This window comes from Caenorhabditis elegans, chromosome V, assembly GCF_000002985.6.
Source record: "Caenorhabditis elegans chromosome V".
In the NCBI taxonomy this organism is placed as follows: Eukaryota; Metazoa; Nematoda; class Chromadorea; order Rhabditida; family Rhabditidae; genus Caenorhabditis; species Caenorhabditis elegans.
The window spans coordinates 17,601,593-17,628,804 of record NC_003283.11 but is presented as its reverse complement, the minus strand read 5'-3'; the positions used below and the strand labels follow the sequence as shown (position 1 = coordinate 17,628,804).

General features: G+C 34.5%; 10 protein-coding genes and 4 pseudogenes across 15 annotated transcripts; 5 read left to right on the top strand and 9 right to left on the bottom strand.

Annotated features, from left to right (window-relative positions):
- Positions 1–1,206: 1,206 nt before the first annotated feature.
- Positions 1,207–3,599, bottom strand: F57G4.11 (DUF38 domain-containing protein; the record flags this gene model as incomplete). The annotated part of the gene is made up of 5 exons (NM_001269822.3): positions 1,207–1,455; positions 1,959–2,616; positions 2,663–2,757; positions 2,802–2,945; positions 3,099–3,599. The coding sequence occupies 5 exons, from the start codon at positions 3,597–3,599 to the stop codon at positions 1,207–1,209; spliced, it is 1,647 nt and encodes a 548-aa protein (NP_001256751.1).
- Positions 3,600–4,245: 646 nt separating this feature from the next.
- F57G4.1 (DUF38 domain-containing protein) lies at positions 4,246–5,275 on the bottom strand (the record flags this gene model as incomplete). The annotated part of the gene is made up of 3 exons (NM_075056.2): positions 4,246–4,515; positions 4,558–5,203; positions 5,253–5,275. The coding sequence occupies 3 exons, from the start codon at positions 5,273–5,275 to the stop codon at positions 4,246–4,248; spliced, it is 939 nt and encodes a 312-aa protein (NP_507457.2).
- A 779-nt stretch (positions 5,276–6,054) lies between these two features.
- Positions 6,055–8,239, bottom strand: Y6G8.8 (DUF38 domain-containing protein; the record flags this gene model as incomplete). Its single annotated transcript, NM_001359793.1, has 5 exons — positions 6,055–6,291; positions 6,344–6,926; positions 7,014–7,120; positions 7,916–8,152; positions 8,198–8,239. 5 exons carry the CDS (start codon positions 8,237–8,239, stop codon positions 6,055–6,057), a joined length of 1,206 nt encoding a protein of 401 aa, NP_001346701.1.
- Positions 8,240–11,900: 3,661 nt separating this feature from the next.
- Y6G8.6 (uncharacterized protein) lies at positions 11,901–12,332 on the top strand (the record flags this gene model as incomplete). Its single annotated transcript, NM_001029114.3, has 2 exons — positions 11,901–11,990; positions 12,041–12,332. Exons 1-2 carry the CDS (start codon positions 11,968–11,970, stop codon positions 12,330–12,332), a joined length of 315 nt encoding a protein of 104 aa, NP_001024285.1. The 5' UTR covers positions 11,901–11,967.
- Positions 12,333–13,095: 763 nt separating this feature from the next.
- Positions 13,096–14,111, top strand: Y6G8.5 (Fuz_longin_1 domain-containing protein; the record flags this gene model as incomplete). 2 transcript variants are annotated; one of them, NR_102110.1, is made up of 3 exons in its annotated part: positions 13,096–13,596; positions 13,727–13,849; positions 13,900–14,111. NR_102110.1 is itself a non-coding variant. In NM_001029113.3 (1 exon), one exon carries the CDS (start codon positions 13,096–13,098, stop codon positions 13,576–13,578), a length of 483 nt encoding a protein of 160 aa, NP_001024284.3. The 2 variants fall into 2 exon arrangements, 1 of the variants encoding a protein (NP_001024284.3); NM_001029113.3 differs by lacking the exons at positions 13,727–13,849; positions 13,900–14,111 and having other exon boundaries at positions 13,096–13,578.
- A 342-nt stretch (positions 14,112–14,453) lies between these two features.
- Positions 14,454–15,054, top strand: Y6G8.14 (Apple domain-containing protein). The gene is made up of 2 exons (NM_001269821.3): positions 14,454–14,787; positions 14,873–15,054. Exons 1-2 carry the CDS (start codon positions 14,458–14,460, stop codon positions 15,011–15,013), a joined length of 471 nt encoding a protein of 156 aa, NP_001256750.1. The 5' UTR covers positions 14,454–14,457; the 3' UTR covers positions 15,014–15,054.
- A 1,432-nt stretch (positions 15,055–16,486) lies between these two features.
- On the bottom strand, positions 16,487–16,827 carry Y6G8.13 (annotated as a pseudogene). Its single transcript has one exon. A coding segment is annotated over exon 1 (341 nt).
- A 1,374-nt stretch (positions 16,828–18,201) lies between these two features.
- On the top strand, positions 18,202–18,820 carry Y6G8.15 (Apple domain-containing protein). The gene is made up of 2 exons (NM_001269820.4): positions 18,202–18,538; positions 18,644–18,820. The coding sequence occupies exons 1-2, from the start codon at positions 18,209–18,211 to the stop codon at positions 18,767–18,769; spliced, it is 456 nt and encodes a 151-aa protein (NP_001256749.1). The 5' UTR covers positions 18,202–18,208; the 3' UTR covers positions 18,770–18,820.
- Positions 18,821–19,207: 387 nt separating this feature from the next.
- Positions 19,208–20,708, bottom strand: srz-91 (Serpentine Receptor, class Z; the record flags this gene model as incomplete). Its single annotated transcript, NM_001029112.1, has 5 exons — positions 19,208–19,438; positions 19,481–19,648; positions 19,991–20,276; positions 20,332–20,486; positions 20,562–20,708. The coding sequence occupies 5 exons, from the start codon at positions 20,706–20,708 to the stop codon at positions 19,208–19,210; spliced, it is 987 nt and encodes a 328-aa protein (NP_001024283.1).
- A 406-nt stretch (positions 20,709–21,114) lies between these two features.
- Positions 21,115–21,426, bottom strand: Y6G8.11 (annotated as a pseudogene). The gene has a single exon. A coding segment is annotated over exon 1 (312 nt).
- Positions 21,427–21,840: 414 nt separating this feature from the next.
- On the bottom strand, positions 21,841–22,455 carry Y6G8.16 (Apple domain-containing protein). Its single transcript, NM_001269819.2, has 2 exons — positions 22,113–22,455; positions 21,841–22,008 (listed from the first exon to the last, which is right to left on the bottom strand). The coding sequence occupies exons 1-2, from the start codon at positions 22,440–22,442 to the stop codon at positions 21,883–21,885; spliced, it is 456 nt and encodes a 151-aa protein (NP_001256748.1). The 5' UTR covers positions 22,443–22,455; the 3' UTR covers positions 21,841–21,882.
- A 469-nt stretch (positions 22,456–22,924) lies between these two features.
- On the top strand, positions 22,925–23,304 carry Y6G8.12 (annotated as a pseudogene). The gene has a single exon. A coding segment is annotated over exon 1 (380 nt).
- Positions 23,305–24,859: 1,555 nt separating this feature from the next.
- On the bottom strand, positions 24,860–25,620 carry Y6G8.10 (annotated as a pseudogene). Its single transcript is given in 3 exon segments — positions 24,860–25,092; positions 25,103–25,257; positions 25,476–25,620. Coding segments are annotated over 3 exon segments (533 nt in total).
- Positions 25,621–25,834: 214 nt separating this feature from the next.
- Positions 25,835–26,985, bottom strand: ztf-25 (C2H2-type domain-containing protein). Its single transcript, NM_075055.8, has 3 exons — positions 26,813–26,985; positions 26,128–26,735; positions 25,835–26,079 (listed from the first exon to the last, which is right to left on the bottom strand). The coding sequence occupies exons 1-3, from the start codon at positions 26,877–26,879 to the stop codon at positions 26,020–26,022; spliced, it is 735 nt and encodes a 244-aa protein (NP_507456.1). The 5' UTR covers positions 26,880–26,985; the 3' UTR covers positions 25,835–26,019.
- Between the last annotated feature and the right edge of the window lie 227 nt (positions 26,986–27,212).

Below are 27,212 nucleotides of genomic sequence, written 5' to 3'. Positions count from 1 at the left end.
CCAATTGCAATATCTATTTGTTTTCTTTTAACACCACCGACTGTGCCCCTGACCTCTGCGACGCGACATCCACCTAGCAGATCAGCGTACTCGAATTCATCTGTGTATATTTTTCAGTAATCTGAATGAAGATTATTACTGAGAATCTTGGAAATTTTGTAATATTTGAAGGGATGCGAGCAATCTCTACATATTTGCGATCAACCTTTGAAGATTTTTTTAAGTAAAGTTATAGAATGCCAACATACAAATTCCTATCTCATGGGAAGAAAAGTTCAAATTCTGTACCTGCGTATATTTTTTTATAACTCCGTTCTTTCCACAAGAAAGGCCTTCTTCCCATGAGATAGGACTTCAAGTATCGGCAGCATTCATAGGTACAGAATTTGAACCTTTCTTCACATGAGATAGGAATTTTATATTAACCAAATTAACACTCCAGTAAAGTGGGACCTTTGATGAATATAATCACTCTGATGATATCTAATTCCGATGATGAATCCATTTTTCTTTCTCTCACACTTATGAACTAAAAATGATTACTAAATTAAGGCGTGATATTCTAAGGTGTGATAACATATGATATTTATTTTTAAATTTAAATAAAGTTTTATTTTTAAATTTTTGCTAAAGAACGAATAGTTTACAACCGCCTCGCTCAAATGTATTTTGATAAAAGTGGCTATTTAGGCTTAAGCCGCGCCATACCGCCGGTGTGTCATAAGGATTTCCAATATTTTATTCCAGTTGGGAATTCTAGTATGTTTTTCGGGCCCTTAGGCTTAAGTGTGTCATAAGGATTTCCAATATTTTATTCAAGTTGGGCAACCTAGTATGTTTTTCGGGCCCTTAGGCTGGTTGGATTGGGATTCCCAATGTTTTATTCCAGTTGGGCACCCTAAGTCTAAATAGCTCTTTTTCTTTTCTTTTGCGCTCCAAGCGAAAGGAAAAACCTTCTTGTAACTTTTTAAGAGGGTTTCATATATTTTATTAAAATCGGGGCGAAGCCCTGATTTTAAATCCATATTGTTTTTTTTTGTCTTCCACTATCCCTGCAAATAGGAAAAATAATGTGTTCTTTCTGATGAAGTAAAAATAAAAAGTAATATGAAGTAAAAATAAAAAGTAATATAAAAAGTAATAGTAATAAAAAAAAAGTAATATGAGTTGAAAAATAATTAAATTTGAGTTCTGATTAACACCCAATCAAACACAAGCGATACTAGAAGATTCATGGAATAATTCAATGATTGTCTCCTTTCCAAAAACAGATCGGGCGCTTAATATCAAGACAGTCTTCAGTGTGTCGGGAGTATTGAAAATCCATTTCTGATCTTCCGATATCTTTGTCTTGCTCACTACACATGGTGCACCAAATTCATCGAGCAATCTTGCTACGGGGAAACTATCGCATGTGAATTTATAGATTTGTCTTGTATTGCTTTCAAGGAATTTCTGGAATTAGAGGGACACAAATTACCGTATTTCTTCTATTAATATGGCTGCAATACTATTTTTCGGTGGTCTTCCCGCTTGCAATACTAATAGGGAGTGCAAGACTATTAGGGAGTGCAATACTAATTTTCAGAACATTTTTCAGACTTTGAGCTTACTATTTTTTTCTGAAAAAAATCGAACCTTGTGCGAAAATTCAGAAAATTAGATTGTAATTGCAACAAAAAGGTACAATAACTTCAATTTCATAGAAATTTTACCAAAAATTGTTGCAACGTAGGCAAAAAATGTTGTTAAAATCTCAAAATTAGTGAGGTGGGTTTGTACCAAAAAAAGTAGACGCAAGACTATTAGGGAGTGCAACACTAATAGGGAGTGCAATACTAATTTTTGGAGAGTGTTCAAGGAGCAATACTAATAGGGAGTGCAAGTCTAATAGGGAGGCCATATTAATAGAAGAAATAAGGTATGTAAAACTTCTGAAAAAAAAAAGCGTGCACAACCTTTTTCAAGAACAGTATATCCTCCACTGAACCGAATTCTAAGTGCACATCCACATTTGAGAAATGAGAAAAATCTCGCATTGACATAGAAACAGCACACTTCTTGATAAATACACCACGTGCATGTTTCCATTGTAGTAGTGAAGTGATTTTCCTGAGATCTAGCTGACAATCGTTTGATTCGAATTTCAGATTCTGCAGTTTATTAGCATCAAAGCAAGATAAAACTTTGAAAAAGTCACCACCCTTCAAGATTAAATTCTCCACACTCAAATGGTTAGATATTATTGACTTATTCACTTTATCCAAAGTTTTTGATACTTCAATAGTATGATTGAATGAACATTGGAAAGTTTGAATTTCAAACTGCTGACGTTTCAATAAATACTCAAAGTGTCGGATGAAACAAATGATGAAGTTTTCTTTGGAACACCGTTCAGCAGGCACCAACGCACTGTTAAACGGAGGTTCAGGGACTTTGATTATGCATCCGCTAGAGTTTTCATAAAATGTCACATAAAAGCTGTGGGATTCTTGAAAACATCGAATTGTGATTTCGCGTGGTTCAATGTCAATGTCAATTCTTGTAAGCTTTGGATAAAACCAGTTGCCATTTAACATATAGTTAAAATTGCTCTGCAAGATGTTAAGAAAAGGTCTGAAAATTAATCACTTGAAGGCAAAAAATTTTGGAACTGACTTACTTTGTTAAGTATGACGTCAAATCGATAAGCTTGTTCATAATCGACGGATCATTTTTTGTCGAAGCTTGCGACTCCAAAACAGGTTGATCGGCACTCTAACAAATTTTTAAAATAATGTTTGAAGGCTACTGCAACTCACCATTTCATCCGAAAACGTCAAGGTATATGTGCACAGGTTGGTATCGACATCACAACAATCAAAACCAAATGACACTTCATTTTCCACTGTTAGAAATTGATTTTCAACATGATCAAGTTCAAATAAACCCTCAATGTTGAATGTCTGAAATGTCTACAATATGTAAAAAAAGTATCAGCGCATATAAAAATTGCGTTCTAAATCTGACAAGGTACAAGGATAACTGAACATGTTTTACATTTATTTTACAATTCTTCATGAACATCATACATCCTGGTACCCGAACCTTCTACTTACCTTTTCCATTGAACGGTTTTCATTTTCAGCAATAACACTGACTTTAAATGTTTTGAATATCTCTGGGTGACAGCTTTTCACAATCGAAATTATATATCGTCTAATTGTAACACTCCGAAATGAAATAGTTATTTCGTTCACTACAAGCGAATTATCTCTTGTCTGGAGCATTTCTTTGAGGTCATTCAGAAACGAGATGCTGATATCATCATTTGGCAATGGACTTGATTCTCCATAAAAAGTGATTGATAGAAATGACAGAACATTGTTCATGGCAAGCGAGGTACTTAGATCTTCAATGGACAGTTTCATGAAATCCTGGTTCTCGAGCAGTTCTTCCATTTGGTCATGCACTCGCTGGCATCCTAGAGAGCAATTGTGGTAAGTGAGCGTTACTGGCTTTCGATCGGCCTTGTAGTACAGCATATAAGTAGCAGATATTCGATTGTTCTCAACTGTGATGTAGACTTCCACAATTGGATACTTTTGGATTTGATCCATATCTGCGGCTGAAAATATTGAAAATATTTTAAGGAATAAGAATAACCAAACGACTCAACAAACGGAACTCAAACTGAAAACCATGTTTGCTTATCATTTCTTATCAGTGTGGAGAAGTTAAATCGTCTATGAGGAATTGTTTTACATTGCTATGCGTAAAAATGACATTCTGATGAAAGACATTTATTCCTTATTATTAATTCATCATAAGGAATATGAACTTCAAAAGCTAAGAGTATCATGCAAAAGTTGTTTTGTTTTGTATTGACACTAAGCATACTTTATACAAATATGAAATAGTTCATTCCCAAACATGACAAAATACAAGCGGCTTTTACTATTAAAAACCCTCTATAGGGCATTTCTCAATGTGTCACTAGTGTTAATAGTGTTGCTCTTGAATAACGAACGCCAGTATTTCAAATCGTCTTGAATGGAACAGTATCAACGAATAAATATGTTATTTAAAGTTTTTATTCACAATCATCGATAACGGAACACATATTACAATGAAATTTTTATTACTCGTGGTAGGGGTACTGCTACTTAAAAAATGAAAACTAGTATCGCAAAACTTTTACATCGAGCTGTGGCAACGAATGTATGATATTAATTGTATTGACAATCATTGAAAACGAAACACATATTACAATGTTAATAAAGATGATGATGATCCTGCACATGTTACCACAAAAGTAAACGAGTGATCTTCAAAACGAACACATTGTCGGTATTCGATAGACAATTCGAATCTGCCGTCGGTTCGATATTTCCATTGCTTTGTGATTCCGTAGTCAATTGTTTTCTTCGAACTCGACAATTCTCCAAACACAACTTGTACATTTTCAGCGATCTCACCAGTGTCTAACTTGTACACGAGAACAAACTTCTTTTCAGATTGAGAACCTAGGAAGTTCTGCAATTTAAATAATGGTTTTAGATTTACGATTCGGCAAACCTTTTTCAAAATTTGAAGATCCTGAATAGTAATTGAATGCTTTGTAACTTTGGCATTTGTCAAATGAAGGAAGTTTTCAAGCGTCTCGGAAACTATGAAGCCTTCAATTTTTAGACATGTAATATTTGGCCAATGAGGTAGTTCCATTATTTTTGTGAGATTAATTTCTTCATCAACATCCGTGCGGAAGTGAATAGTATCGAGAGCTTCCGAATTCAATGTTTCAATTACAGATATTGCATGTTGAACGTTTGATTGGCCAATAAATGAATATGCGAGCTCATTGACTTTCAGAGCAGGATTTTTAGTGGAAAGAGTGCTTTTTAGTTTTTCCAGAAACTTTGAAGTAGAATTGTTAATTATAGAAAATGATAAATATGAGATGAAGTTGGTTGAGGATAGAATGATCGTCAAATGTGAGAAGAAGAATTCCATAAAATTTTGATTTTTGAAAATTTCTTCCTTTCCTCCAATTTCTAATGAGCATCCGTTTATTGTACTTTTGTAGCAGAGTTCTTGACGGTATTGTAGTTTTTGTTTGTACATGACATAGGCAGCTAGAATAGATATTTCTTCAACAGTCACATAAATTTCTACAATTTGAGATATCCGAATAGTTTTTATTGTTGATGAAGGGGTGTTATTTCTGAAATCTATTTTTTTAAAAGATTCTTTTTATTTGGATGTTTTCTCACGTTCCACAAGCCAACATTTCCATATTTTCTTGAGTAGAGCTGACTCACTGGATATTTCTGAAATAACGCAACATACAGGTGATGCAATACCAATAGAAAGAAAGTTTCTGAAAAGGAAAGAAAATGCATGTGCGATCTGTTGAACAAACAGCTAGGAGGTAGTTTTTTTTCATTCAAATTTAAAGAGAAGATCATTCATGTCAGATTATGTAATAGACATTTTTGAAAGTTTATTGCTAGTTTTAAGAGGCGGAAGGTGTGTACTGATAAGAGCAACCGATGTAAATTTTTCATTTCAATTTTTTTTGGTTATGAAATTAATTCATAGGTGTTTCACAAAATCTTCCTAAGAATTCAAATCATTCTAGAATAAATGATCGTGCATCCAAATGTAAAAGTGGATTGAGTAAAATACACTGTGCGCGAATACTGAATACTGAAACGTTCAGGAAAATTTGTCACCCAAACGACTCGCAACAAAAGTAATGAATCTTTCCCTCAGAAAAACTATTGAAGCTTAAAGGCTTTTTAAAGGAACTTCCCAAAAAAAAAACTGGCAAAGATAAGAGTTGGAGTTCGAGAGTGAGCGGGGAGAATCGGTTGGAAAGCGTATGAGGTAAATTTGTTTGTTACAAAATTTGTTGCTAATGCATAAGAATTATACGGAAACTTATAACTGCAGTGGAAAATATAATTGGCAGGATGGTATTGAATATTTATTATGGTACTGAACGTCTTGCATTGCTATTGGCAATTCTCAGAAAGGTGGGAACAAACAATGGAATGAGGAAATCAATAAAATTTAAAGAAATTGTGATTTATCATTCCTATGTCGCATTTCGATACAGGTGCACCCATTTATCGTTTTATGAATCAAAATTTCAAAAAACTTCGTGGCTGGGAATAACCATTGGTTATATTCAATTCCGTTCGTTTTTTTTACAACTGGACAACCAATGTGATGAGCGAGGCTTTGCAGGTCCGAGTGGGTAGGAGTGATGAGATTAAAGTTTCTAGGAAGCAAGGAAGGCAGGAGAGTCTGGAAGAAATAAAACTATGACAACGTCATTCAAAATTATATTAAAACCTACATGCTTCAAAAATACCACGTTTTCGACTGTAATTACATCCAAGAAAGCTGTCACTTTCAAAAAATGGTTTAGTTTTCGAATTGATACGGCAATTTTCGATCCTTCTAAGATCAACTCAACGGCATGTTTCCAATGAGCTGTCTCGGTTATTTGGTCGAGCATGAGACAATGATTAGTATTGTTATCGTGATCTCCAGAAAAACTGATTTTTAGTCTTTTTAAGTTTTTCTCGTCTAGGTAGCGCATAAGCTCAATGAACTCCAGTTCACTTTTCCCTTCCAGATCCAAATTTTCAATTGCCATCTTTGTTTTAAAGGAGAGTAGAAACGCCTTCAGATCTTCCATTTTTGCGAAATTATCGGAATCACAGGAAAATTTCTCAATTGTGACATGTTTTGGGCAATACTTTTTTAGCCATTTCTTCAGTGACTGGGTCTCAGAACACGGGAAAGTTATTTGGTCATCAATGTTGTATGTGCATTGAATAGTGTTTGCGTGAACTTTAATTTCAATTGGAGAGCAGTATAATCCGTTTTTGACCACGAAATATCTTAGATCTTTGGAGGTGTCACGTAGAGCTAGTCTGTAATTTTAAATGGTCATTGATTTCAGACAAAACTCACACATCGGGAAAACTAGAATGTCTCCAAAAAGAAAACTAAAAACCTACAATGTTGGAAAAGTTGATTTCTCGATAATAAGCGTCATGACAAGTTGAACCTGGTTAGCAAGTTTCATCAGGTTCAGTTTTATGTTCTCAGATGGCAACTTCAATTTCTGGAAAGAAATGAAATTATTTATGTTTTCCCTGTGATTGTTAGGCCTGTTAGAGATGTTCTCCGATAAATTGGCTTGGCTGCCAGTAAGACTGTTAAATAGGACAAAGGTCGACGTTTTCGCCTTATTTAACAGCCCTACTCATTGTGGACTGTTGTTTGCGTTAAAGTTAAATTAACAATAAAAAATGAAGAACTTGCAAAATTTTTTTAAAAGTTTATCAAGTTAGTGTTGGAATATTAGAAAGAAAGTTGATAGTAACTGTGAGACTAACTGAGAAAATACGGTAGTTAACTTTAGTAAAAGAAAAACTCAGAAATCCCGAAACACCTACTTAGTTTTCTGAATTTGCTCAAACGTTATTGCCCGGCTCAGTTCGACTTTCTAATCGTAAAGTTCAATTGCGAAACTAAAAAATATCATTACTTATATATAAAAGAGTAAAATGTAGCCTATGCAGTCTTTGTAGTCTGTGACGTCACTAAGAGTTGTGGGAGGGGTCTGGCTCTCTTCCCATCATGGTGTGACCCTTCAAAAATATTTTGGCGGGAAATTCAAAATTTTTGAGAACAAATACTATCACGGAAAGTTCCAATTTTTGAGAAAACATATTTTGGCGGGGGATTCAACTTTTCTGAGAAAAAACATTGACGGAAAATTCCAAGAAAATTCTGGAATGTTCTAGAATCTTCTGCAAAATTCGAGAAAATTCTGGATTGTTCTAGAACCTTCCGGAAAATTCGAGAGTAAAATATGTCTCTACAAAGCTTAGCTGTGACAACACCTAAAACTCACTTCATTTAGTTTTACATCCAGTGAGACTTTCGTAAAAGTGAATGACGAGAAGCTCTCCGAGCCAAAATAGCCATGCTGCATGCAAATATCATTATCTCCCGATTGACTTGTGAAGTACCATTTTTCAGTTTTGTATTCAGAATTACCGGGAGTTCCAAACACTCCGATGACATCATCTACATTAAAATAGCATTGAAGTATAAATTTATCGCAGAAGACTTCCGAACGAACAAAATGCTGAAAAAGTAGGAATATATCGGTTTTATAAAAAAAAACACGAACATCTTTAAGAAACATTAGGTCTGAGACATTTGATGCTTCCATTGTAATCAAGGCTTTTGGTTAGAAACTAGAAATTTGCTCTAAAAAGTTGGAATTTCTCCAATTCTCTGAACTGGTCTTGAGGTGAACCGCATGAAGCGCATCTGGATCAAACATCAATAAAATTGAAGTGAAGTTCGTCAAGTTCTGAGACGAAAAACCAATGGAAAATTCATTCACTATGAGTAATTGCTCTCTAGTTTCAAGAATGTCCTCGATTTCGTGTAGATATGAACAATAATTTGGATTGCTTGCTGATTGCGTAGAAATTGAGAAGCTGGAGAGTAAATGCACGGAACTGAGGAATCTCTTCAGATGTTCAATCGACAAAGTCACATAGTTTTTATTTTCAATATATTCCTCAGCGTTTTCCATTTTGAATCTACATCCAGATGCTTCTTTTTCATACGCGACTTCCAAAGATTTATGTAATCCTTTTCGAAATACGACACAACTGAACAGAATTAGATCATCTTCTACTGATACACATATTTCCACAACTTGAGCGATAAAGATGATTTTCAGTGCCGAAGACACAGTCGAAGACTGGCCAAGACTAAAAAAACTTGTATATTGCATTTTCCCTGCGAAATTTTTTTGAAAAACACTAGGATTATTGAATGGATATATTAATTATAAAACAAACACTAAAAATGAATTTCCCTTTAAAAAACTGTTGAAAATTAATCGTGAGGAAACCTTAACATCACTTACATTTCCGGAGCCATTGCATTACTGGAATGAAACACCAGGCACTCCCAAGAATATATTCAGGAAACAGAAGGAAACAGAAAATATGAATTTGGATAAATGTTTTAGTTAAAGGTATATTTTTTAGTGAGCCTTCGCCACTCAACAGTTCGAGAGTGCCTGACTAAACAGTTGATGATAAGAAGTGCCATCGCTAGAATTTTTTCCAATTTTCCACAGATTCCTCATTTCCTTTGCATCTCATACGGCGTCCGTTTCTGATAGTTTAATCACCACAATTCATTGGTGAGTATTATTACCTATATATAAAAAAATAGTGTCCGTTTGTTAAGTAGTGACGTCATAGCTTACAAAGGCAAGGTGTTTTTGTCTCTTGAAGAGAGATAGGTTTGGGGTTAGTAGTGGGATATGGTCGGGGTACTGTAGTAGTACTGTAGGGGTACTGTAGGAGAACTGTAGGATTACTGTAATTTAGGAAAAATTGAGTTTTTGTCTTTTGAAGTGATATAGGTTTGCGGTTAGTAGTGGGATATGGTCGGGGTACTGTAGGGGTACTGTAGGAGTACTGTAGGATTACTGTAATTTAGGAAAAGTTGAGTTTTTGTCTTTTGAAGAGATATAGGTTTGCGGTTAGTAGTGGGATATAGTCGGGGGACTGTAATAGTACTGTAGGGGTACTGTAGGAGTACTGTAGGATTACTGTAGTTTGAGAAAAATTGACTTTTCGTCTTTTGAAGGAATATTGGAAACTTGGGGAAAATTCTGAAAAGCTCTAGAACTTTCTGGAGAATTCGAGAAAATTCTGGAATTTTCTAGATCCTTCTGGAATTTACTAGAACCTTCTGGAAAATTCGAGAAAGTTCTGAAATTTTCTAGAACCTTCTGGAATTTACTAGAACCTTCTGGAAAATTCGAGAAAGTTCTGAAATTTTCTAGAACCTTCTGGAATTTACTAGAATCTTATGGAAAATTCGAGAAAGTTCTGAAATTTTCTAGAACCTTCTGGAATTTACTAGAACCTTCTGGAAAATTCGAGAAAGTTCTGAAATTTTCTAGAACCTTCTGGAATTTACTAGAACCTTCTGGAAAATTCGAGAAAGTTCTGAAATTTTCTAGAACCTTCTGGAATTTACTAGAACCTTATGGAAAATTCGAGAAAGTTCTGAAATTTTCTAGAACCTTCTGGAATTTACTAGAACCTTCTGGAAAATTCGAGAAAGTTCTGAAATTTTCTAGATCCTTCTGGAATTTACTAGAACCTTATGGAAAATTCGAGAAAGTTCTGAAATTTTCTAGAACCTTCTGGAATTTACTAGAACCTTCTGGAAAATTCGAGAAAGTTCTGAAATTTTCTAGATCCTTCTGGAATTTACTAGAACCTTCTGGAAAATTCGAGAAAGTTCTGAAATTTTCTAGAACCTTCTGGAATTTACTAGAATCTTATGGAAAATTCGAGAAAGTTCTGAAATTTTCTAGAACCTTCTGGAATTTACTAGAACCTTATGGAAAATTCGAGAAAGTTCTGAAATTTTCTAGAACCTTCTGGAATTTACTAGAACCTTCTGGAAAATTCGAGAAAGTTCTGAAATTTTCTAGATCCTTCTGGAATTTACTAGAACCTTCTGGAAAATTCGAGAAAGTTCTGAAATTTTCTAGAACCTTCTGGAATTTACTAGAACCTTATGGAAAATTCGTCAAAATTCTGGAATGGTCGTGGTGAGACCTATCATGGTGAGACCCTTAAAAATTTGGGCGGGAAATTCAAAATTTATGAGAAAATTTTTTTGAGGGAAATTCAAGTTTTCTGAGAAACTATTTTTGTTTCAGTACCTTTTGGAAGTTTCAAGCCACATTGACCTGAAAAGCTTGATACATTGTTGAGCTGTGACAACTAATAGAAATACGACTCCGGGATGATGATTCTCTACAAATAGTGTGCATTTTGATCAGTATTTCTAATATATCATAACAAATATTGACTGTAACCTGAAACCATCTTGCTAATTCTGGATTCTCCTTGCCTACTCTCAAATTCCAATATTCTAGTGTTGTAGTTTTATTTTCTTTCTAACATTTATATTAATTCCTCAGGCTTTTATTATCGATCATTCCTTATAGTTTTTTCAGAAGGAAATTTTAATTTGTTTTGTTGTGAATAATTTATTTTTTGGTGAGACTTTTTCTGAACGTTTCAATATTCGTACACATAGCTATTCATTTTCACTGGAAAAATATTTCTCCGCATTTTCAAACAACATCCAACAAAATTTAAAATATAACATTACAATGCATCTTTTTCCACTTTTACGTCTTTAAAGGCGCCATCCTTAAACACCGTAGAAGTGGAAAAAAGTACTGTACAAAGTTTTGACGGCACCCAAATCCTACAGTAATCCACCAACCACCAGGCAAACCTCTCCTGTTTCGAAGTAATATTGCAATCTAATATCACAGTGCCGTCAATATATGCATACCCTGTACACGTAAATGGTGACATGGTACTGCGTGAATACCACAAACCTATTTCTGTAATACGACAGCACCGCCTTTTTACTCAAGAATACAATCAACACGATTCAACATTTTGATGAAGGATGCAAACTACAGTGTGCGAGCCTCATAAAATTGCGGTATCTTCTAGAATGGATACTTTTATTATTTTTTTTTACATGAAAATTGAAAAGGTCGACTTTTGGAACCACTGTGTACCTGCTACAGTTATGTAAACTAGCGCTAAAAACTGACATTGCACCCTAAACTAACTGTGACCTGTCATTGGAACTAACATTGCTAACTTTCCACCGAGCTCTTATCAGTTCCACACTTCCACCCCCCTCCCCCTCCAGACGTGAAACTAGCAATAACTTTTCTAGAAAGACTATCAGAGAAATATCGTTATCAAAAACTTTGCTTGAAGCATTCGATGAAAACTATTTATGTATGTGCTTCTTCCCTATTGCATCTCCTGTATGTTGCGTTATTTCAGAAATATCCAGTAAATCAGTTCTAGTCAAGAAAATATGGAAATGATTGCTTGTGGAACGTGAGGAAACATCCAAATAAAAAGAATCTTAAAACAAAAATAGATTTCAGAAATAACACCCCTTCATCAACAATAAAAACTATTCGGATATCTCGAATTGTAGAAATTTATGTGACTGTTGAAGAAATATCTATTCTAGTTGCCTATGTCATGTACAAACAAAAACTACAATACCGTCAAGAACTCTGCTACAAAAGTACAATAAACGGATGCTCATTGGAAATCGGAGGAAAGGAAAAATTTTTCGAAGACCAAAATTTTATGGAACTCTTCTTTTCACATTTGATAATTATTCTATCCTTAACCAACTTAATCTCATATTTATCTTTTTTTTATGATTAATAATTCTACTTCAAAGTTTTTGGAAAACTGAAAGATTCTCTTTCGACCGAAACTGAAGGAAAATCGTTGAAAAAACGAAAGTCAGCCTCCGAGATTAAACATTTCGTAAATATATGCAAATCTCGTAAATCCATACATGGCGTCTCTGGAGCAAAACTTCGACGTCTGAAAAATGACATGGGTGTACAAATTACATTTTTAGAGCTGAACAACTTTTTTCAATTCTTTACCTCATTATTCGTCGGAACCAGGAGAAAATTTGGAGTCATTTCAAATTATTTTTCTGATTTATTTACTTCACATTCAATAGTAAAAAGTGTGGGGATTTACAATATTTCCGAGTTAAAAACAATCGGAAAAAAAATCCACGTAGATGTGACATTTATCATTTTTCAATAATTGTGTCCAACCCGAAATATCATAATTATGCGTTCAGGGCAGAACAATGAGGAATTTTTTGTAAGTTTATCAATGTATACCAATTACATTTCGCAATACTGATAAGAAGCATTTCTCGGTTTGTTTCACTTCTATTCCCATGTAAGTATAGTTTCTCTTCCTAATTTTCAAGTTTTGTATCAAATTTTCAAACAAAATATGTGAACTTATTGCTAGGCATAGCAATTTTTAGTTTCCCTATACTTATCATGTGCTCGCCGAACATTCTCGAAACCATATTCCTTTTTAAAAACCTTTGTTTTCTTCATATCTGCTTCTAATTTTCAAGTTATTTAATGCATTTCAAACTTTTTCAGCCGCAGATATGGACCAAATCCAAAAGTATCCAATTGTGGAAGTCTACATCACAGTTGAGAACAATCAAATATCTGCTACCTACGTGTTGTACTACAAGACCGATCAAAAGCCAGTAACGCTCACTTACCACAATTGCTCTCTAGGATGCCAGCGAGTGCAAGACCAAATGGAAGAACTGCTCGAGAACCAGGATTTCATGAAACTGTTCATTGAGAATTTAAGTACCTCGCTAGCCATGAACAACGTTCTGTCATTTCTATCAATTGCAATGTTTGGAAAATCAAGCTCATTGCTTAATGATGATATTAGCAACACGTTTCTAAGTGATTTCAAAGAAATGCTCCAGAAAAGAGATAATTCGCTTGTACTGAACGAAATAACTATTTCATTTCGGAGTGTTACAATTAGACGATATATAATTTCGATTGTGAAAAGCTGTCACCCAGAGATATTCAAAACACTTAAAGTCAGTGTTATTGCTGAAAATTAAAACCGTCCAATGGAAAAGGTAAGTAGAAGGTTCGGGTACCGGGTAAGTGGAAGGTTTGGGATGAATATGGAGTAAAGTGTTTTAATAAACTTGTTATATGTCGGATTAGCTATTACAATTCAACAGTAAATTGCACTAGGCGTTTCAGACATTCCACATCGATCAACTTGATGACGTCGAAAATCAATTTCTTTCTGTGAAAAATGAATTTGATATTGATTATTGCCGAACCAACCTATACACATACACCTTGACGTTTTCGGATAAAATAGTGAGTTGCAGTAACCTTCGAACATTATAATTTAAATATGTATTGGTTAGAGTGATGATCAAGCTCTTCCAATTTGTAAATTGCAAGCTTTGACAAAAAATGATCCATCCATTATGGGGATGTTTTTCAATTTTACATCGTACTTCACAACGTGAGTTAATTTACGTTCTACGCTCACGCCATTCTGAATTTCTGGAGAGGAGACAATCATTGAACTATTCCATGAATCCGCATCACGTGTATGACGATGTTAATTATTTTTGCTTATAATTTTATTTTGTTTTATTGTCAAATAAAACTTGTTGTACACATGTGTGTGAAAATAAATTATACGACATTAGGGCATCTATTGTAATATAACCCACTTTTTCTTGTAAAACCTTCAGTTTATTCTTTTTTAAAACTATGCCCAGACTTAATGTATCGATCCTCCAGACATTGTCAGTTAGTGTTATGTTCTTTCTGATGAACAGACATCTAACTCTTATTCCTCAATTTTTAGTATCTATAAAACGTTTCAATTTTCCGAAATTTAACAACTTCCGTGAGAAATGCCTCTTTTTGTATAAAACCTCCGCTCTACAGTCTCTTCTCCAGCATCTTCCAAAATGCACCTCTTTCTCAACATCCTCGCCTTCGCCTCTATTGGCCTACTTGTCAACGGAGAAGAGTGGTGTATGACGCAATTCTTTTGCGGCTACCAACATTCTGTAATTACTTATCCATTTTTCACTGGAAAAGTAGCGGATGCAGATGAGTGTAAGAACAGATGCTTGAATAATCCTGCATGTATGTCCTCCGAATTCCGATACAACAGTATGCAGTGCCTAAACTTTAATACGGCCTCTGCAAATCCGTATTATTTGATGTCAAATGCATATTATGATAATCCACCGAAAAATGAATGGAATCCCGTTAAATCCGATGTGGCTCTAAAGGTTTGTAGTTTTCTATCATTATTTTGAAGCCGAGATCATGCAAAAATTGCGCGTCATTTTTGGCACATACATGCTTAAATTCCAGTTCCCAAAGAAAAACGGAGTTTGTGCACCGAATGAAGTCATTAACGCATACAATCGCGGTGACGTCACAACCATCCCAAATGGAAAGAAGTACAAGCTTAGACGGCAGACCGTCGATATTTGGGAACTTCAAAGTATTTAATGCATTGTTCGATATCAATAAAGTGTTAAATCGACTTTAAAGTATGCGTATGCTTTTTACCTGGAGTAATTTCCAGATTTGACTAGAAAATTCTGAAAGTTTCCAGATTTTTCTCGAATGTTTGAGAAGTTTCCATATTTGTAAAAATAATTCTAGAAGTTTCCAGATTTTTCTAGTAAATTCTAGAAATTTCCAAATTTTTATAGAATTTTTTTCAAAAAATTATAATTTCCCGCAAAAAAATTTCTCAGAAAATTTGACTTTCCTGCCAAATATTTCTCTCAGAAAATTTAATTACCTTTACAGTACTACTAAAATAAAAATTTACCCCTAAAGTTCTACTACAGTACCCCAACCATATTCCTTCAATATCCTCGGAGAGAATTCATTCAAAAGACGAAACGTCAATTTTTCTTTAACTACAGTAACCCTACTACAGTACCTCGACCATCAATATCAAGACGTTTTTCAAAGTTTTATGTGGTAAAGCTGATACTTCTGTTCACCCAGTGTCAGTGCCAATTGTGCATTCTATACACAGGTGATTCGCGGTTTTTAAAATACTTATGAAATGTAGTTCGCGCACTTCTACAAGAGGCACCAGCGATATAGTAAAATACTTGCAAAATCGCAAATATTGTGCAAATTGCGATCACCGAGAGTCGCGATTACCAAAATACTGCTAAAATGTTAATGGTCCCGCAGCGAAATTCGCGATTTGCAAAATGCATCTAAAATATTGGAGGCCATAAGTATTTTACAAACGGCGAATCACCTGTGTAACCTAATTGCAGTTAATTTATTGTCGACAAAGGCACGCTTGGTTATTATTTTTCCTTGAAACGCATGTAACTCACTCGAATGTCCACAAAAAGACTTCTCATAATAAAGCATTCAGTAAAATAGTATAATATGATTACATGATTTTTTAAAATTCAACAGACTATTTGAACTACGTCTTTGATACCGATGGCTGCGTTTTTTCAAAAGGTTCTCTTTCAAGTAAGGGTTCATTTATTTTTTTCTCTGTTAGACTACTCCTTGGTTTTAAAATTCTCAGTCAGTTTAAATTTTCAATTAATATTTTCTTCGAGGCTTTCGTTTTTGTACCATAAACTCTACCTGTTTGTCGACTACATGCCCGACTAAGTAACTAAGTAAGTTCATCAGTTAGTAGTTAATTCAAAACATACACACAATATTAATATTGCTGAATGAACACTTTATTAATCTTGAATCATGTATTACACCTCTTTCATTTCAAATGTCCACCCTTGTCGGTAGAGCGAGTACTTCTTTCCATTTGGCTGTGTTACGGTGTCACCGTTTTGGACTTGATCCGGTCCACAAACTCCATTTTTCTTGGGTGCCTGAAGTTTAACAGTTTTACAGCACCTTTTTATACGATCACTAATCAAAAGCCTAACGGTGTTCTTGAGACAACCAAATCCGAAAATTAACAGAAAATCACAAACCTTAAAAGCCACATCGGATTTGACGTCACTCCACTTATTTTCCAATGGTTTGTTATAATATGTGTTAGGCACCAAAACATGGGTTTTTATACTGAATGTAGCATAGCTGTGGCTATCCCCATTGTTGTAGAGGAATTCGGAGGACAAGCATATAGGATTGTTCAAACATCTGTTCATACATTCAGTCACACTAGAAGCTTTTCCAGATTGAAATGGACGACGTCTGTCTGCGTATTGCCAACCTGTCATAAATTGTGACATACACCACTCTTCTCCGTTGACAAATATGCCAATGGAGGCGAAGGCGAGGATGTTGAGAAAGAAGTGCATTTTGGAAGATGCTGGAGAAGAGACTTCAGAGCAGAGGTTATTTACAAGAGATCCGTTCCCACGGAAGTTGTTAAATGTCGGAAAATTCAAAAGTTTTATGGATACTAAAGATGGAGGAATAAGAGTTTGATGTATGTTCGTCAAAACGAATAGAGCAAGATCACAGAAAACACAACTTTTATAAATTTTCTTATGTTATTGGTTAATTTGGACATGAGTAGGATAATTCTAAAGTTTTTGGTGAGCGTTGGAGAAATTCGAATCACTGTCGTATGTTGGAACTGTTTGTGAATATGAACATTGAAAGTTTCCAAAAATTGGTGAAAACTGAGCTATCACTGCTTTTTGACGCATACAAAAAAGATAATTTTCTGAAAGAACATAGTAAAGAACCGTGTATGATGCAGGTTAACAAATCTCTGGATGTAGTTTTATTTACAAGAAAACCTTCTAGCTTGTCCTCGAATTTCCAAATGAAACCTATTGTATTTAGAAGAGGACCTTCATAGAAGGTCACCTCAAAATTTTTAGGACCAGAGGAGCACTTTGAAGTGGGTAATCGTTGATATGCCAATCTGAAAATTAACCACGGCGGAAACATAACCTACATCACTCATCTGATAGACGAATTGTTCATTGTGGATATAGTTTTATTTAGAAAACTTAAATAGTTTTTTATTTTATTTTTCAAGACATTGATTTTTTGTAGTTTTTCGAATCGTCTTGCATGCTTTACGCACAATGTTCGTATGCAATTTAGTTAAACTACGTTAGATATTATACATCAATTTGAACATTCTTAAATTGGTTGATCTAACATTTGCCTTGACGAAATGCTCGAAATGTTTCATAGCAGTGGAAAAAATTAATTGTTTCACGTCAAAGATCCTTGCATTCATCCATTAATCCATTTCGCAGATTTTATCAAAAGCTAGTGACCTAAAAGCGACTTTTGAATGACTAGACTTTTAAAAACCGTGGATCCAAATGTGGCAACAGATTGCATCACGGAGCGGCAATCGCGACGTGTGGGGAGAAATTTCTACAGTAGTTAAATTTGGCTGACTGAGTATTCAACGAAAAGTTTTGTTCACCGACTGCGGACGTGTACCGCGGCATTTTAGTTGACGACATCTATTTAATACATGTTTTCTTTTGGCTTGGGATTAGACTACTCATGTCGCAATTAACCAATAACATAAGAAAATTTATAAAAACCTCTTCTTGCTTTTGCTGTGATTTTGATCTATTCGTTTTGACGAACATACATCAAACTCTTATTCCTCCATCCATGAAACTTTTGAATTTTTCGACATTTAACAACTTCCGTGGGAACGGATCTCTTGTATATAACCTCTGCTCTAGAGCCTCTTCTCCAGCATCTTCCAAAATGCACTTCTTTCTCAACATCCTCGCCTTCGCCTCCATTGGCATATTTGTCAACGGAGAAGAGTGGTGTATGTCACAATTTATGACAGGTTGGCAATACGCAGACAGACGTCGTCCATTTCAATCTGGAAAAGCTTCTAGTGTGACTGAATGTATGAACAGATGTTTGAACAATCCTATATGCTTGTCCTCCGAATTCCTCTACAACAATGGGGATTGCCACAGCTATGCTACATTCAGTATAAAAACCCATGTTTTGGTGCCTAACACATATTATAACAAACCATTGGAAAATAAGTGGAGTGACGTCAAATCCGATGTGGCTTTTAAGGTTTGTGATTTTCTGTTAATTTTCGGATTTGGTTGTCTCAAGAACACCGTTAGGCTTTTGATTAGTGATCGTATAAAAAGGTGCTGTAAAACTGTTAAACTTCAGGCACCCAAGAAAAATGGAGTTTGTGGACCGGATCAAGTCCAAAACGGTGACACCGTAACACAGCCAAATGGAAAGAAGTACTCGCTCTACCGACAAGGGTGGACATTTGAAATGAAAGAGGTGTAATACATGATTCAAGATTAATAAAGTGTTCATTCAGCAATATTAATATTGTGTGTATGTTTTGAATTAACTACTAACTGATGAACTTACTTAGTTACTTTGAACTTACCTAGTTACTTAGTCGGGCATGTAGTCAACAAACAGGTAGAGTTTATGGTACAAAAACGAAAGCCTCGAAGAAAATATTAATTGAAAAATTGAACTGACTGAGAATTTTAAAACCAAGGAGTAGTCTAACAGAGAAAAAAAACCCCTTACTTGAAGAGAACCTATTGATAAAGCTAAGCCATCGGTATTAAAGATGTAGTTCAAATATTGTGTTGAATTAAAAAAAATCATGTAATCACATTAAACTATCTTACTGAATACTTCATTATGAAAAGTCTTTTAACGGACATTTGAGTGAGTTACATGCGTTTCAAGAGAATAAATGAAGTGCTATTAGGTTATAGAATACACAATTGGAGCAGCCACTGGATGTACAGAAACGTCATCTTTACCACATAAAACTTTTAAAAACGTCTTGATATTAAAATTGATAAATAAACAGTGTCGATTGCACCACAAATAGGACAGCTGAATTGTCAATGGTAGCGTGGAAAAATCGTTATATAAAATTCCAACTAAAATTCTATCAATTTCGGGATTTTCCATCAAATATGGCAAGGCAATCTCAAAGACAAATTTTACAATGTTTCATTCAAAATTTCTTACCGTTTTAAACGAGAACACTAGAACATTTTGCCAGAAAACATATCTATAAAGATAAGCATGTTGTTGTGAATACATAAGAGTTTTATTTTTCCGTGTTCTCCATATTATTGGAATATAGATCAATGGAGACAACTGGGAAATGAGTACGTTCATTATTAGAAATGTTATCTGAAAGCTTTTTGGTGAGGTTTTTGTTTTTTTGAGAATGGGTAGTTTCCAAAAACAAGAATATCCCTAAATACCCTGCTCAAGTTGCTCACGCGTTGCAGCTGCCTAGTGGACGCTAGAGCTTTTTTTTGGCCTCCGATAAAGTGACTCTGTTTTCTGTATAGTGCGGCGCGGAACCTCGAAAGTGTCAGCAATTTTTGTTAAGAACCAGTTGATTCTAAAAAGCCACCAAAATTCTTAAGTGGTGTGACCATTTTGGAGAACATTTTTACATGATATTTGACTATTTTAGCACCCTAGGAATAGTTTTTGCACTGTCTTGATAATTTTTTATGTACTCACCAAATATACAACGTGGCCGGTTTCCCAAATATTTCTGGGCAAAAAGTCATTATCACATGCGGCGAAAAGCAAAAAACACGCAATTTCTTTTGATACAAAAAATATATAAAACTGTTTAACATATCTATCTGTCGAGTTTTTCAATAAAGAAAATCTTAACGGAAAGAAAAATCGCAACAAGTTTTGAATGGCGATGAGAAATATCAGAACATGAAACACCTGCAGTGTTACAATGAAAGCAAGAAATTGAATTGTTACCACGGCGCCACCAAAAAGAAGGAAGATACTGTAAAGAAAAAATTAAAAAGATACAAGTTTTTACACTTTAATTCTGAACTTACATGAGTACAATATGGAATTTTTCAAAAGAAGGGTTTGACAAAATGTTAGAGAAAAAGGTTAGAAGAATCACAGATCCTATTACAATAACCATGAAAAAACAGAAATAAGCGATTTTTACCATTTTGTAAAATTGTTTCATTATAAGTGGGAAACTCTGAAAATTATAAAACATTTTTCAAAACGTTAGCCTTATTGTTTCAAAGTTCCCTACACGAATTGTAAAACAAACCTCTTCTCTTTGCTTATTAATTTTGTGCACATATATATAAAATGGAAGTGAAATATATGATAATAACATCATCAAAAGTATCCAATGCAATGACGCGGAAGCGAATAAATCGGGAAGATAATCAAAATTCGAAAATGAGTTGTTCATTATACATATGTATGTATATGCCGAATTGAGTATGACTACTGATGGTGAGATAAATCGCCATGCCACCGACCAACAGGTGAAATCCGATGTGGCTTATAAGGTTTGTGATTTTCTGTTGATTTTTTGGCTAAAAAAAACACTGTTAGACGTTTGATCAGTGATCATTTAAAAATTACTGTAAAACTGTAAAACTTCAGACCCCCAAGAAAAATGGAGTTTGTCCACCGGATCAAGTCAGAATCGGTGACACCGTAACACTATCAAATGGAAAAAAGTACATGCTTAACCGACAAAGATGGACATTTGAAATTAAAGAAGTGTAATACATGATTACAGATTAATAAAGTGTTCATTCGGTAATATTAATATTGTATGCATATTTCAAATTAACTATTAACTGATGTACTCACGTACTCGCGTATGGGATCAACCAACAGGTGAAATGAATGGCGATCAGAAATATCAAAACATGAAACAGCTGCAGTGTTACAATAAAAGAAAACAATTGAATTTTTACTTCGGTGATACTAAAAAGAAAGACGGTACTGTAAAAAATCATTAAATCTTTCTCTAATATAATTTTGAACTTACATAGAGTAGAATCTCGTTTTTTTTTTCGAAAAAGGGTTTATGTGAAAGTAAACCTTAAGTTGTATTACAATAAACACGAAAACAGAAAAAAAAAAACGATTTTTACATTTTTGTAAAATTGTTTCATAATTAGTGGGAAACTCTGTAAAGTTATAATATATTTTTCAAAACACTTGAATTAATATTTCAAAATTCTGAATTAATATTTCAAAATTCTTTTCTTCATTACAGAACTTGACTGATAGATTTGTTAAACGTATTTATATACTTTTTGCATTTGGTTTAATATGATTACATCTTTTTTTTCAAATCAGCACAATATTTGAACTACATCTTTAATACCGATGGCTTTTCTTTATCAATAGGTTCTCTTTCAAGTAAGGTTTTATTCATTATTTCTTTGCTAGACTACGCGTTGGTTTTAAATTTCTCAGCCAGTTCAATTTTTTAAATAGTTAATTCTTCAAGGCTTCCGTTTTTGTACAATCAACTCAACCAGTAAGTACATAAAGTAATTCGATATATACATACGATATTAATATTGCCGAATGAAAACTTTATTAATCTTGAATCAATACATGAATCACACTTCTTTAACTTCAAATCTCGTGTCGATTCGTTTGAGCGAGTACTTCCTTCCATTTGGTAGTGTTACGGTGTCACCGTTTCTGACTTGATCCGGTGGACAAACTCCATTTTTCTTGGGGGCCTGAAGTTTAATAGTTTTACAGCAATTATTATACGATCACTGATCAAAAGTCTATTGGTGTTCTTGAGACAACTAAAGCCGAAAATCAACAGAAAATCACAAACCTTAAAAGCCACATTAGATTTGATGGGATTGAACTTATTTTCCATAGGCTTGCTATAATAAAAGTTAGGCACCAAATAATGGGTTTTTACAGCGAGTGTATTATAGCTATAGCAAACCCCATTGTTGTATTGGAATTCGGAGGACATACATATATGATTGTCCAAACATCTGTTCATACATTCAGTCACACTAGATGCTTTTCCACCTTGAAACGGCTGAGCGACATTAGCATATTGCCAACCTTCCATGAATTGTGACATACACCACTCTTCTCCGTTGACAAATAGGCCGATGGAGGCGAAGGCGAGGATGTTGAGAAAGAAGTGCATTTTGGAAGATGCTGGAGAAGAGACTTCAGAGCAGAGGTTATATACAAGAGATCCGTTCCCACGGAAGTTGTTAAATGTCAGAAAATTCAAAAGTTTTATGGATAGTAAAGATGGAGGAATAAGAGTTTGATGTATGTTCGTCAAAACGAATAGATCAAAATCACAGCAAAAGCAAGAAGAGGTTTTTATAAATTTTTTTTTGGTTAATTGCGACATGAGTAGTCTAATCCCAAGCCAAAAGAAAAAAAATGTATTAAATAGTGCCAGACCACTCTCATGCAGTGTCTTCTACATCTGGATCCGAGGTTTTCTATAAGTCTAGTCATTCGAAAATCGTGGATTTAAGCCACAAGCTATTCAAAAAATCTGCGAAATGAATCAAATTAAGAATTTCACCGGTTGGTCGGTTGCATGTATATCTATCAGTTCTAATCTTACTATTAGTAGTCATAATCAATTCGGCATATACATGGAAAATGAACAACTCATTTTCGAATTTTGATTAGTTTTCCGATTTATTATATTTTTCGTCAAACTTTTGGATACTACTGACGATGTTGTTATCTTATCTCTCTCTTCCATTTTATATATATATGCACAAAATTAATAGGCAAATAGAAGAGGTTTGATTTGCAATTCGCTAAAATTTGCTGGCATATTTCAGAATTTTGAAATATTAATTCAAGTGTTTTGAAAAATATATTATAACTTTACAGAGTTTCCCACTAATTATGAAACAATTTTACAAAAATGTAAAAATCGTTTTTTTTTCTGTTTTCGTGTTTATTGTGATAGGAGTTGTGATTTACTTTCACATAAACTCTTTTTCGATTAAAAAAAAACGAAATTCTACTCTATGTAAGTTCAAAATAATATTGTAAAAACGTAAAAAGTTTTAATATTTTTTTACAGTGCCGTCTTTCTTTTTAGTAGCACCGAAGTAAAAATTCAATAGTTTTCTTTTATTGTAACACTGCAGCTGTTTCATGTTTTCTCGGCATTCAGAGGCAACTTCCTGCAACACTTTGGCAACTTCCTGCCAACAACCTGGCAACTTATTTAGTGCCACTAAAAAAAGTTGCCAAATTGTTGGAAGGAAGTTGCCCAGGTGTTGTCAGTAAAAATTCTTTTTTCGTTTTTTTTCAACTGATTATGGTTATTTTTGTATTAAGGGGATCAATAAAATGAATTTAGCATACATACGATTCAACCAGAACAAGGTAAAATTAGAAAAAAAACGTTACTTTTTGAATTAGTCCAATCGGCTGGATATCAACTTGCACTGTCATGTTTCCCTTTTTCTGCCCTACCAGATCCCGAACCTTCTCCTTGTGACTGTCAGCCCAATTCCTTAACCTCTAAGCTATGCCCGCGCGCAAGATAAAGTAGAATAGAGTTGTTCAAATATGAAATCCAATGGAAACTTGTAAAAAAATGTTGAAGAAAATAGTTTCAAGGAGGTAAACACAGATAAGTAGCTCTGAAATGCCCAACATGTAATTCTAGAACATGGTGATGTAAAGGACTATTGTAAGCAAGTTGATGTAACTGTTCTCAAAGAATAAACAATTTCGCATAGCTCGTTCTATCAAGTCGGGTTTTCTTAACAACATGTTTTACAACATTAATTCAGAAGCCGCGACGACATGAAGTTATCCTACTTCGTTTTTCGTGTAGTATGCGTTCTTATTCCCACTTTGCTTTCATTTTATGATAATCTACTAATTTTTCTATCACTGTTAGTTTTTTAAAATTCGAAATTCGATAGTTCCACCGCAAAGTTTGAATAAATTCAATTTTGAAGTTCGGCTGTAAAGCACCGATGCTCCGAAATTACGCCAGTGCGTCATGTTTACCGTAAATGTTGCCAAAAAGTTTGGCAGGCTGTTGGCAAGCTGATGCCGAAGTTTGGCAGACTGTTGGCAGACTGTTGCCAAAGCCATGCATGCTACATGCTGGCAGGATGTTGCCAAAATTTGGCAGGAAGTTGGCAAAATATGGCAGGAAGTTGGAAACAAGCAAAACTTGGCAGGAAGTTGCCATAATTTGGCAGGAAGTTGCCTCCAAATGCCGTGTTGATATTTCTGATCGCCATTCATTTCACCTGTTGGTTGACCACATGCCCATACGCGAGTACGTGAGTACATCAGTTAATAGTTAATTTGAAATATGAATACAATATTAATATTACCGAATAAACACTTTATTAATCTTTAATCATGTATTACACTTCTTTAATTTCAAATGTCCATCTTTGTCGGATTCTTTGCATTGAAAGAAATTGTGTGTATTTCGGTTGTGTTCGCTTTGGTTGGAAACTTTTTACCCAACAATATTTGAGATGCCGGCCACATCGTATATTTCGTAAATACATAAAAAAAGTAACAATACGAGAACTAAAATTTTGTGAAATATTTTTATGATATATAAAACTGTTTAACATATCTATCCGTTGAGTTTTGCAATAAAGCAAATCTTGACGGAAAGAAAAATCGCAACAAGTTTTGAATGGCGATCAGAAATATCAAAATATGAAACACCTGCAGTGTTACTATAAAAGCAAGAAATTGAATTGTTACCACGGCGCCACCAAAAAGAAGGAAGATACTGTATAAAAGATTTAAAAGATACAAGTTTTTACGCTTTAATTCTGAACTTACATGAGTACAATATGGGATTTTTCAAAAGAAGGGTTTAACAAAATGTTGGAGAAAAAAGTTAGAAAAATCACAGATCCTATTACAATAACCATAAAAAAACAGAAATAAGCGATTTTTATCTTTTTGTAAAATTGTTTTATTATTAGTGGGAAACTCTGAAATTTTAAGCGATTACTTCTAGAAGTCTCCAAAATGTTCCAATGTTTCACCAAAAAAAAACTTCTAAAAATTTACTGCCGTTCAATTTTTCAAACAATTATCATTGTTTCTGAAAATCGGAATTATCTTGATTTACCTTGAAGTTATTCAAAAGTTACCAGGTGCTTTAGAGTTTTCTCGATTTTTTCAGAAATTATTTTTGAAAATCACAAACCTCTTCTATTAGTTTTGTGCACATATATATATATATAACATGGAAGAGTGAGGTATGATAATGACATCGTCAAAAGTACCCAAAACTTTGACACGAAATCGAATAAATCGGGAAGGTAATTAAAATTAGAAAACGAGCTGTTCATTTTTCATATGTCTATGCCGAATTGAGTATGACTATTGAGATCAAATAGAAATGCTACCGACCAACAGGTGGAACTGATCGTGCTCCAACGAAAGCCTTAAAGAATTGATGTCTTTTTTGGAAAACCTCCATATTATTCCATATTTCTCCATATTTGGAAGAGTACCTTTTGAATATATATATATATATATATATATATATATATATATATATATATATATATATGAAAGTAAGAAGTACACATAATTTATTATTAAACCGAATGAGATAGTATCGACAAAATAGAGACACGGAATATTGCTTTAAAGTTATTAAAGATGTAGTATAGTTCAATGGGATTTGAAATTCAAAACAGGGAAAGTATACATATTAAAATCACTTTGCGGCAAATTTTCAAAAATTACTCAACTTCCAGCTTGAAACGCTTCACGTCCTTGTCGGCTGGCATTTCTGCTTTGATCTGAAAAATTATTTATTAAACTCTAATACCTATCAACTCTCTGCTTACCTTCTTAGTTTTATTAATTCTCTGGAGTGTATCCGCTAAAGTATTTGCATTTTCAATGATTTTGATCCAAGTGTCGACTTCAGTGATTTGCTGATAAGTGAAGAACTTGCTCTGTAGAATAGTGTCGACGGCGTTGTCAAATAGCACCTTGCGCTCGGCTTCTTCTTCAGTTGGCGGAGGGGATCCGGAGACATCACGGGAAGAGATGGACGTGGAGACGGATGATGACGACGACAACGAGCCTCCACGTTTGCGACCGGTTTTCACCACTGGAGGAGTTCCTTGGATTGTCGATTGAATAAGTGATCCTGGTGCATTGCAGGACTTGGCGATTGGAATGGTGTCTCCTGGAGCTCCAGTTCCCTGAATGCACTTCGTGTGCTCCGAGAGTTGTCTCTTGCTGGAGAACGACCAGTTACAGCACCCACAAGTGAATACTTGGAACAGATTGTGCTCATTTCTCATGTGATCTCGGATCGTCTCCTTTGCGTTGAGTTTCCGATCACACATCATGCATGTGTGCTCGTTTCCGTGCAATAGTCGACGATGACGGTTGAGGGAGGCATTGTGTTGGAAGTGTTGTCCACAGGACGCACAGATGAATTTGCCTGAAATTTGGAAATTAAATTTAAAAAATTCTATAAAAGCACAAAACAAAAAAAAAACATTAAAAAAAAGAACTAACCTCTGAGATCGGGTCTCTTGAGCTCGCTGTATTCCTTGCGGATGACTGGATTGAGAATAGACGTCATATTTAGATGAGAGTAGATTTGTCGAATGACTAACTAACTGCCTGGTTAGCTATAAAAGGACAGGCGAACGCTGCACCAAACTAATCAATAACGCGGGATGTGTTGTTCGCGTTGTGGAGAAGGGGAGAGTCGAGGAAGCAATATTGCGGGGAAGGTAGGTCAAATGCAGAAAGAAGAGCCATTGATCTTGCGAAGCAATGCTGTGAGAAGGTGGTAGGTCAAATGCAAAGAATTATCTACCAAGTAACCAGGACTGTCGTTTTTGTGGTTTTTTGGTGCCTTTAGCAATAAATTTCAAAAATGCTATGTTTTAGTTGTTGGCATGATAAAAAA